At 39.6% G+C, this 11,527-nt stretch overlaps 1 protein-coding gene across 1 annotated transcript; it reads left to right on the top strand.

Annotated features, from left to right (window-relative positions):
- Positions 1 to 457: 457 nt before the first annotated feature.
- On the top strand, positions 458 to 7,948 carry mtdha (metadherin a). The gene is made up of 12 exons (XM_069681914.1): positions 458 to 843; positions 1,887 to 1,985; positions 2,171 to 2,282; positions 2,484 to 2,645; positions 2,847 to 2,897; positions 3,203 to 3,367; positions 4,004 to 4,081; positions 4,278 to 4,349; positions 4,569 to 4,696; positions 4,964 to 5,074; positions 5,163 to 5,262; positions 5,364 to 7,948. The coding sequence occupies exons 1-12, from the start codon at positions 496 to 498 to the stop codon at positions 5,429 to 5,431; spliced, it is 1,494 nt and encodes a 497-aa protein (XP_069538015.1). The 5' UTR covers positions 458 to 495; the 3' UTR covers positions 5,432 to 7,948.
- The last annotated feature ends 3,579 nt before the right edge of the window (positions 7,949 to 11,527 follow it).

Raw genomic sequence — 11,527 nt, 5'->3', positions numbered from 1 at the left:
GGATCATATGCAAATTTACAAGCAATCTGCACAGTGCTATCAGGTCATCTAAGTGCTCTGTTCTCTTCTCTGATTCATCAATAATATATTTATATGAAAATGTATGGATATTCAGCAATGCTTTATTTATTACAACTATGACATAAAATTCCCGCAGGAAACCATTTCATCGTTATTGGTGGTCATACATGTATTCTGAAAGTCACCAGAGACCCTTCAAATTGAAAATAGGTCTGTTTATTTTAAAATGTGGGCGACTACAGACATGGTTTAACACGTGACCTACATATCAGCGAATCCAACAAATAATTTTATATTTTTCTATTTCAATTTTAGTTTCTAACGGGCAGAATAAAGCAGTGTTTACTGCGAAATCAGTTTAAATAGGATTTCTCCCAACAGTCACATCAGATTAGCCACTCCTCCGTGAGCACACGGATGCTGACAATGATTGTTAACAGTTAGCTTTGAGCTAACAGTTAGTGTTTTCGAAACATGGCTGGAGACATGAAAGGTTTGGCGTTGGAAAAAGCCGAACTGATTTCCACCCGTTTGAAGGAGGTCCTGTCTTTGGGAAATGAATATGTTAGGACCCAGTATGGAATAGATATGGGTCTAAAGCCCGAGCTGTACCCGACGTGGGTGATCCTGTCCACGGCTGCTGTGGGTATGCTGCTGCTCCTCTGTGTGTCCTGGGCCGCTCTCTGTGGCGGTCTGTTTGTCAGGAAAAAGCGGGGATCCCCGATCACCCAGGGCAGCGTTGAGCCTGACAAGGCCAATGTGGCTAAAACTTCCAAACCAGAGGAGCAGAAGAAGCGAAACAAGAAGAAAACGACTGAAAAGGTACTTTAGGCGGCATTAAAAAGCAACTGGGTCACAAATAACGTTTAGTTATTTCCATTCATTGGTGTGTCTAGAAACGATTAAGCTAATGCTATACGTAAGTGTTCACTCCATTAGCGGTGGCTAATGGCTATATTTAACCCCATTGTTATTTGACCAACAGAAGCCGTTAAGGTTAACGTTAGTTGACTTTAGCTTGTTTGGTACCTTATACATCTTGACTTATATTAACTAACGTTAGCGTGGGGACCCACGCTGTCCACTCAATATAGATAAATCTATTTAGGGACAAGCATGTGCTCCACTTTCGAAATGACTAGAATAAACCAGGTAGTACAAATTACGAATAACGGTGTCATGTTTAGCACAGGATGCTAGCTAACTAGCTGTGTGTGACGCTAGCTGTCAAGCCACGTATGACAGTTAATGTTAGCTCGTTAAAACATTAGCGTTAGCCAACCCTTAGCTGAACTTTTTAGATAACACCTGAAACATTAGTTGCTTATTGCCTTCACATTTCAGATTAATATACTGTACTTATAAAAGGAAGATGACGTGTCATAAACATTTACGAACACGTTTTGCTTCTATGGGGTAAAGCTGTTCTATCGTCAGCAACGTCAATATTTCAGCAACATAAGTTGAGGACTATGATACACATTTAATTCATAGACGAAAGTCTCTGTATTCCAGTTTCACTAAGCATGGTATAGTTAATTAAACACCAATGGATGGTAATATTGGAAATTGAAGTTCATGTTTCCTTTTGAAAACTACCGACCGTTATTCTGCTGTTTGAACTAACGTCGATCTGAAAAGTAAACCGACTCCAGTAAACATAAAATATAAAACTAACGTCTATCTGAAAAGTACAACTACATACAGTCTTCACAGTTGTAAATGTGCAATTACATTTATAGGTTGTTAATGTGCCATTACAGTGTACAGAGATGTTAACGTGCTGTTGGATAATGGATAATGAAAACCCTAATATGGTGTACAGATTAATCTTGTTTATTTAATTTCCATCTTCCGTCTCTCAGAGGACTCAATCCAATGGACAACCAGTGATTGGACCTGAGGAGGAAGTTAAAGTGGCTGAGGCTGTTTCCAGACTTGCTGTGCTAATCAAACCTGAGAAGGTATGTTTCAGCATCTACTTCCAACATAAAAGGTTTAACAAGTTTTACAAGTCTTACTCAGTTGTCTTGAAACATTAAGGTACAGTTTTTTTATTTGTAAAATACTGCTCAAACCTGTTTTCATATTTGCCAGCATGGCATGTCCTTTCAAGACAAGAATACTTTTTTTCCCCCTCTGTCCACAGGTGCATGAGGTACTGGCCCCAGTGCAGGTAAAAAAGAACAAGAAGAAAACCAAGGCAGATGTGAAACCAGTCCAGCATGTGTCTACAAATGTTGGGAAGGAACCCGATGACGGTAAAACTTTTTTTTATATATATAAATTTACAGCCTACTTGACCTCTCCAATTTTCTTAGCCTCACATTCAGTTTTTCTGCTCTAGTCAGCCTTTTTGTAAAATAAACAAAGTTTATCCACAATCAACTATGTTTAATACCTATATATCATTGCCTTGCACACACAGAGTTAACTAACCATGTTTTTCGTGTGTTCACCAGGAGCATGGGAGACCAAAGTCAGTAACCGAGAGAAGAAGCAGCAGCGGAGAAAGGACAAGGGCCCTGAGGACTCTGGCAGCCCAGGAGGGGTGGATGCCCCTAAGACCAACGTGGAGGCTCCTGTAGCAACAGCACCTACCAAGAAGAGCAGAGGAAACCATGGTAATCATCTAGCAAATGTTATTAAGATGGAGTTTGATGTGACACTAAAATCTTGAGAAGCCGTGTAAGGCTTTGGCCTGTAAATAAAAGTGTGACTCTTCAACATGTAGAAAAGTGTATGTGTCACCTAGATTTGCATAGTTCACTCATGCTTAAACAAGAATGTTACTGAAGCATAGTTTTCCTCCCATGTGGTTTCAGAGTCAATGCATTCAAGAACCACCGGAAAGGGGGAAGCGTCCAGTGGAACTGGTAAAGACAAACTTAAACAATTATGTTGTAGGACGGCAGTAGTTTAACAGCTTGCTTTTCCCTTTTTGTTTTTCTTCATTTTCTAGATTAAACGTGTATCTAACATCAACACAAGATAGAGGAAATACATAAAGATGTCTCCTTTGTTCTGATAACTAAACAAGCCTGTAAAAATAAAGTTTTCAAAATCAGATGACATTGGTCTTATCTCTAAAAATACCTAACATGCTGCACTAAAGATTTGTCCCTGCTTGACAGCACTGCCAGTCTAAGTGGTCTTCCCCAATGTGTTTTTACTGTCTCAGTGTCTTCCGGCTGGAGAGAGGAGCCTTCAGTCAATGGTGGAGGCTGGACTGATATGATCCAAGGTCAGATGGGTGCGATGGAGGGCACCAAGTGGAGTTCCGTCTCCACGGCTACACACTTCAGGGCCCCACCTAAGCGTCAGTCCTGGGCTCAGGACACGCAAGGTAACACCTTGATCTGGACAGATCCTTTTACATCACAACACAGCAGGATCTAAAATGCGGATGGTAAACAGCAGGGATTTAGAAGTCACATCCACAATAGTGTAGGACTTGTAGTCCTTATTATTCATATAACCGTATTAAGATTTGCTGTGTGATCAGAGATTTCACTACACAATGTCATTTCTGTCAACACAACATTTTCAGAATTTTCCATAGTTAAAAATAATGGAAGAAAAATTGCAAGATGATACTTCTTTGGTTTAAAATTAACTCAGATAATGATAATTTTAAACACTGTCTAACTGAGCTGCTGGGCAGAACTGGTAATGCACTGAAAATTGTTATGAGCTAACATTATTGGATAGTGGATATGTAAGCAAGCAGTGTTATTATTTAAAGGCTAAAATTAAATCCACTGCTGGCTGTGAGCGGTTGTCTTTTGGCAAAGGCCCTGTCCTTGTCATGACTGTCAAATAATTTAGTGTTAACACAGCAGCTGTTACGTAAAGGAAATGAAAAAGGGCACAACTAAAATTAAAATATTAGGTAATGTCACCTTATAAAAGCCTGATGTTGCCATATTAGCTTTTCAACTAGAAATCCATAATCTGTGTTTCTGTGTGCTCTCGTCAACAGCTTGGAGTGGCATCGATGGCCGGATGAAGACCGACCTGAACCCTGTGTCCTTCTCCATGCTGGGACGAAACACCACAGGTTGGTATTGTGATAAACTGCCGGCTTACCAGACTTTACTTCCAGAATGTTAGATTACAAGAACGTCCAATTTCATTTTTCTACTTTACAGCAAGAGCTTTCAGTGTTTTGGTTTGGTTTTTTTTTAGCCCTAATTTCTAATTAACTTATTCTTTTTACCTCCCACTCCCTGTCATTCATCCTCATCTATTTTTAGACCCAATACCAAATTCAATGGAGCTTCAGTGGGCGAGCAGCCCTGAGGTTAATGATGAATGGTCTGGATTCAGTGAGTATTTCAACAACCCATTTTGCATGAAACAACCTTGTACATAACTGGCAGACATTTCCAAAAGACAAATGAAAGCTGCAAATGACTTTGTGAGATTTAAATGTCACCACAAATCTTTAATACATCCGTTTTGATTGATCTCGAGTATCCATTCGTAGACATGCACATACGTTTGAATTTTTCCTTCCTGTTATGTGTTTTTTCTTCTTTTTTCAGATGGAACAGCATCAACGGACCCCAGCTCCGACTGGAATGCCCCAGTGGAGCATTGGGGAAACTATGAGGAGCCTCCTGTGTTGCTGACACCAGCACCTCCACGAAAGGAACAGCCTGTTTCCCACAAGGTGCCACTTACTTTCTGCCAATTCCTTCTGTTAGACATCCCCATTAAAGGCCTTAAGGGGCCTTTTTATTGCCATGTATTTTATTTTGTATATCAGTAAGGAAGCAACACAAAAGCCAAGATGTTCAACACTTTGCCACAACAGAATGATCCTCTTTGGTTATTCTTATATTTTATTCTTTTTTTGCTCAACCCTGAAAATACACCCTGATCTCTCTCTGCCATGGACATCACTGTTACCTTGACCTTGTTACCTTCAATATTGCAGGTGTCGGAGGATGAGAAGGACGCTGAGGATCCCGCCGATGGGGCAGCCAAGTCAAAGAAGAAGAGGAAAAAGAAGAAGAAAACTGAAGAAGAGTCTTCATCTGAGGCTAAGGCAAGAAAAAACATTAACCAGACAGATTGATATTTTGGACCAAAGACTGTCCCTGTTTTGATGATGTCATTGAATTGTTTGATTGTAGACGGTGAGCACACCACCCCTGGTTGAAACAGCTACCAAACCCCAAGAGCTTCCTGTGCTGGCCTCCAAAAAGCAGAATCCCACCGTATCCTCTTCTCAGAGTAAGTTTCAACAGTTCAACTGTTTTTACTCACGGAGAGGAAACATGTGTTTAAAGACTATTTCAATATTTAAATACTTTTTCCTCTTCATCCACTTCTAGAGAAGCCCGAACCGACTGTGGAGCCTCCGAAGCCCGCCCAGAAGAAAAAGGTCCGAAGGGAAACCTAGAGTCACATCGCAGGTCCATACAAAGCATATGCAAATGATTGTTAAACGTGTCACATGCAATAATTACCAGGTACAGAGCTTCTTGCAGAGATCAGAGATCATCAACGGTTTATCAGTTACTGAAACAAAGAGGAATCAAGCAGGGGATGTTATCTGCTTGGCCAAACATAGTTCTGAAATGCAGTCCTGTGGACTGAAATCTTAACTAATTTGCACTATTTGCTACACTGCAACCAGGGTGGAGTTTCAGGTTCGGTGGGGGCAGTGGAGGTACATGTTTGTGTAATTATTTTTTATGGTATCAAAAGTGTTTTTTCCCCATCTATAGTTCAAGTTGTGGTATTTTTGGGTGAACTATGGTTCACCCAAAAACACCATAACTTGGTATTAAATACATAAAAGGTTTTATTTTCATTTTTTTTCTAATATGAAAATGTACACAACAAGACAAACAGACATTTTTACTCCCCAGAATATTGCACTTTTTATTTGTTCACCATGCTGATGCCCCTTTTGCAATTACTGAAGTGTGTTTAAGGCGGGTCTCACATCAGGATAGGTTCAGATTTCCTTCAAGTCTGTCTCAGTACAACAATGAAATACCCATATGTACACTGAAAGCCTTAAAGCCTTTGGAAATTGGGCTGGAAATGGTCAAAATGCAGTAAGATATCAACTCTGAGAGTCTCGTTAAGTATCAACAAAAATCAGAGTAAAACTGAGCGTTTATTAAACCAAGATCAGAAAACGGCTCTAGCTGCTGCTAAGACAATTTCAAAAAACGTCGGTGCAGCAGATGGCGTTATTGATTGACGTCTCCCTGGCTCGGCACACAGCAACAGCGCATGTGACTATTTGCATTGTGAAGTCCTTAATGGTATATTACATAAACCTCTGCGGCTGATGCTCACGCTAGCTGTAAATAGCTGAATAGCTGCCGTGTGACTAATCTTATGATGTGTTTGCTGAATCAACTGCGTAATTTTTGCTATTAATATTCAAGCATAACCAAACCCCATTAAACTTTAATGACTGTAATTCGAATTTGGATTGAAACTAATTTCTATACTTTTAAGATGCTTACTATAACGTGCGAAAGACCCTAAAATGCATATTTAGAAAGTTTGGGGTTTCCAGCGGCTTTAAGGATTGTTTTAATCACCTCCTACTCTCCATTTTGGCCATGAAGTGCATCTACAATGTGAGAAATACGCTGCAAAAATCATGACTTGTTTTGTTCAAAAATGAATTCTTAAGTTCAACTAAAGCTAATACGAGGGTTTAGCTAAGTTTGTGTTAGCCACATTGATGGGTATTCTCCTTTGAGCACCAAACTCCCTCATTATTTGTCCCTGACTGCTTTCATGCTGAGATATGAGGGACATCTTTTTATCAAGATAATGGAGCCCTAATTATATCGCTATTCTCTGACTGCTGAAGCCTTATATTACTTATTCCTTTTTGGACAGTATAAATGGATTTTGTATCATGTTTCTTACAGTGTATTCACTCTACAGTGATATCACTGCATGACCAGTGCGGGCAAAAGAAATGACAACAGCAACCTTTGACTCTTTCAGCCTACAAATTACAGTGAGTGTTAATTGGTTCGCCTAACCCTTACAGTGATATCATCCCAAGTCTATTATTTAAATACAAAAATCTGTCTGTGCAGTTTGTGGATGAGATCAGATACTTTTTTTCAAAGATGTCGCTCAGTTTGAAATTTGGCCGCTGTAAACAGATTCTCACTGTTCATTCGGAGCTGTTGATAACCGTTGTGTTGTAGAGAGCACAGTTACGAGTTTGAATCACCAGGTGGCACTGTAATGTGAAGTAAAGATGTAGTGGGGTTTATCCCATAAATCAGTAGCACTGATAACTATTGTGTCTCTACTTTTATCATTCTGAGTGTGTCTGTTTTTACCTGACTAAAGCGTGCGTTGATTTTCTAGAGACTTAATCGTCCTTTTTGCACTCTTATGATTTTTTTAAAGCATTTTCCTTCCAGTTTTTGTGCTTGAAAAAGCCATGCCATATGTACAGATTGTAAGGGCTTTTTCCAGTTCTGTGATTGCACTGTGCAAAAGGCAGTAATGAGTTCCTTTTTGATGTCAATGAATTGTTTTTTACTACCTTTTTTGGAATGTGAAACGTGTAACTTTTTAGGTTCGCACCTGACTTCCAGGATTCATGATTTTGGTGGTTTAGGGGTTGACATGAATTGAGAATGAATACACAGAAATATGAAATGGAGCAGCTTTAATTTTACATCAAAGTTGGTTTAAAACAAGACACACACATTTACACATATTATACATATATAAAAGGAATTTAATTCCATTGCCTTAACCTGTAGTTGTATAGAAAGTGCATTGGCATCCTTTTTATAGTTTCCATCCAATTGCAAGTTTTGATGTCAGAAAGTAATTTCATCTTGCATGTCTTTGATAATAGTACTTGTGTACATGAAATTAAATGACCGATCTCTTGCTTTAACTGTTAGTACTTGTTCCTGGACTAGCTTTTTTTAATGAGACGAATTGCAGCTTTTCTGTGGGCCTCAAATTTAGCGGACATTTACAGGATTGTGTTGGTAGGCAGAGCGCTTTAGAGAATCGAGGTGTTTATCAGATGGTATTGATGCATAGTGTTTGGTAGACCTGGTAGAACAAAACAATATGTGGCTTCAGGCGCCCTCTTTTGTTTCATTTTTACTGATGATTAAGATTCAATCAATGTATTTATATACTTGTCTCTAGGAAGCAGTTATGTGAATGATTTTGTTTATTGAGAAGATACAGAAGATATTTCTATGTTTGTTTGGTAAAAATTAAAAATAAATGAGAATTGCTTGATATCACATTGTCATGGAAACGCTTTATTTTGTCTTCCAGATATCAACTCATTCCGATACGTTATCTTGAGTATTTGCAGATACTGAGAACCCCTCTGATACCAGCGGGATTTCAAAAGTACTTATTGGTGGAAAAACATGGATTGTTGACATTTACAAATTTTGACTAACTTGATTTAATTTTATTAAATTATGGTACCACACTTTAAAGGAAAAAGGCACTGTCAGTCAAAGCTGGTGTTCTCTGTAATAGATAGAAGCAATGATATTGGAAATTGGCGCCATAGCTGTGGAGAACGTTGTATACAGCTTGTGGTTTCATTCTACATTCCTACAACACCCAGCATGCATAGCGCTCCTCCCTCTGAAAGGAACGGCCCAGCGAGAGACGCTTTTACTGTCAAGGACATTGATCGCTGCAGGCAATGGCTCAGAGCGGTACAGAATCCGAAATATGACGGGAATATACTGGTGGATCTTCTAAAAAAATCTTCAGGTCTGCAGTCTACATTTCAAACCTGAGGATTTTTAACGAGACATGACTTCGGAGGCGGGCGTCCTAGATTGAGGAGGTGTAGTTTAGCTCCCTGGCCTCCGCCAGATGACGCGTTTCACATAGTCTGGTGGAGGTTTTCCAGGGCCCATTGGAGAAGTGGCACAGAGCCAAATTGCTATTTTTTTTCTATCATAATGGCATTAGCTCCACATAATAGCATGATAGGACTGAGGTTAAAAATCGGGGGAACTGGCCTTTTAAGGCATTATTCCAAGCCAATAACGATTCTGGTATCGATACTGATATCCATATCGAAACAAATCTACTGAGATTAACATGCATTTATTTAATTTTTTTAACTTTACTTTTTATTCTTGAAGCTTACAGGCAACAAAACAGCAAGGTCTTTTATTTTTATCAGCTTTTCCAGTGGTGGTGAAGGTTCTTCATGTGGGCAAATGGAAGTTTTTAAGGAAGACATAGCTCCATTTGCATGTTCTATTAAATAAAATTAGTTTTTATCCTGAAAAGAAAAAAGTCAGTAATTTATCAAATGTAATCGTGTTTTAATGCAAAAATATCCTTTTTTCAGCAGAATTCCAGACAAGCGGTCCTGGTGGTAAATGTTGCTTTCTCTCTGACCACTGGCATCTTTCTTTCATGTTCTCTGTCAAACTAATCCCAAATCTGTGATTAGTACAATGTGGATTCACTACATGCCACGGTGCAAATCTGTGTCAGCAGCCCGGCCCTGGTTGTAGTGGTTGTACTGACCCCTCCGAGGCCAAACTGCTGCCCCAGTCAGTCTCATGGCACGCTTACAGAGCCTGACCTCCTTCTCCACATCGCTCCTTCCATCCCTTATCTGTCGCTTCATTTAGGATTTACCAGCTTTTAATCTGTCGCAATCTCTGGCTCTCTGTCCATTCACCTTCACTTCAGAGGGATGTTTTTTCTCCCCCGCCAGAGGATTGTTGTACTTATTCTTTTTTTTTATTTGTGTCTATGAAAGGCTGATGCATTAATAGAAAAGGTCATCCTCTAATGGATTGTACTGCAGTTGCTCAAAGCCGTGCTGTGAAAATCACTCGCTAATGCTGTCTTAAAAAAGATCCTTCCAAAGTCCTGTGTCTGACCGGCTTCCCAAAGTCTTATCCTGAAACAAGACAGTGTGTCAGCACTGTACGGCCAAACAAATGAGTTCACCCAAACACTGCCCTTTTTGGTTTGTTTCGTTCTCCTGCAACTCTGAGAAAAAGGGATTAACAGGGATTGTATTTCCGGTCATTACGTCAGAGCTCTCTCTGCACCGGCGTAAATACTTCTCATTCAGAATTCAAACACTTCCTTTGACTGATCATATGGAACGTCTTAAAGTGGACCATCAGCTTGAGATGTCCTCTTCACATTGCGTTCCAGCATTTAAAGAGGTGGCAGTCTGGTCAGTGTTAAGTCATGGCAAGAGAGGAAAATCCCCTAATGTGACGATGATGCGCTCCGCCCACTGGAGCTTAGCGCTGTAGTCACTGGCCCATCTGTCAGGGCTGATCCAGGATGTTTGCACAGACGGAGGGACAAAATGACATAAACTGGAGTCTTTTCTTGTCGTTGTACTTCGTTCCCCTCTTTAGCGCTCAGTGTGATCAACTGGTTTCAAGAATACATCGAACTACATAAACTTGATAGTAATTTGACAATCTGTGTGATATTAAGGGGACATCACTTGCCACATGGGAACTGCTGCATTGAAGCACCACCAATCTGAACATGTTATGATGAGTTCTGAAAACTATTTAATTTAGTAATGTACCATGTAAGCATAATATCAGGCCAAATAATGAAAGTATTGAACCTAGATCTTGGACCAAACATAGTCTCAAGATCCCATTCAAATTACACACTCCTGGCGACCCCGATCATATTTCAATAAGCCACATTCAACAAGTTACTTGATCAAATATTTACAAACAATTTTCCACTGGGAAAATGAATGCGCCTGCTGGCCAAGTTCTTAACATGTCCAGTGTTTTGTTTAAGGTCCATAGTGACGTGGCTTTAAAAATTGCACTCAACTCAGCCTGTTTATTTTAGTTATTTCCATTGTACTGGTAATGTTTGGTGGGAATTAAATAAATTAACCAATCAATTTCATGTGAATACACTAAACTTGTTGTTGTGCTTCTGTCAAAAGCCTAGTCAAAACACAAAAGGATTTTTAGAGACCCATAAAAGTGAAAGTATGCAGCTTTATGGCATTTTCTCCCATTTGATATCTTTTTAAATTAGTTAATTTAGTTTTTTTCACACACCACACTTGAACCTATAGGCTTGGGAATGCACAAGTGACCCCATTAAACTACAAAAGACATTGACAGCGGGAAGTAGATACTAATTTTTGTTCACAAATCCATCTTTGTATCTGTTTTATATTACTGTATTGTACACCCTGAGTAATAAGACACTCTGAGCTCATATATGTAGGTTATCTGTATGAGCAGTGTGAAACGACTTGAGTAAGTACGTGCAATAATCATTTAGTTTTGAATATCGTCGAGCTGTAAAGTCAAATGGGTCTGAAAGAAAGCTTCATGTTTGGCTTGAACTAGAATATTCTGTGTGATTATAAAGCACCCATCCCTCGGATCTTGGTCAAAATCCTCCCTAGTCACGTGACTCCGGGATGAGCCAGATTAACGGCTGCTCTCTGTTTGCCAGCAGTCCACTTGCGGAAACAGGCGAACCA

This window comes from Semicossyphus pulcher, unplaced genomic scaffold (assembly GCF_022749685.1).
Source record: "Semicossyphus pulcher isolate SPU_LCO1_2020_fin unplaced genomic scaffold, fSemPul1.0.p SCAF_5, whole genome shotgun sequence".
Taxonomy (NCBI): Eukaryota; Metazoa; Chordata; class Actinopteri; order Labriformes; family Labridae; genus Semicossyphus; species Semicossyphus pulcher.
Note: the sequence above shows the minus strand (reverse complement) of the source record. Positions and strands in the feature narration are given on the sequence as shown.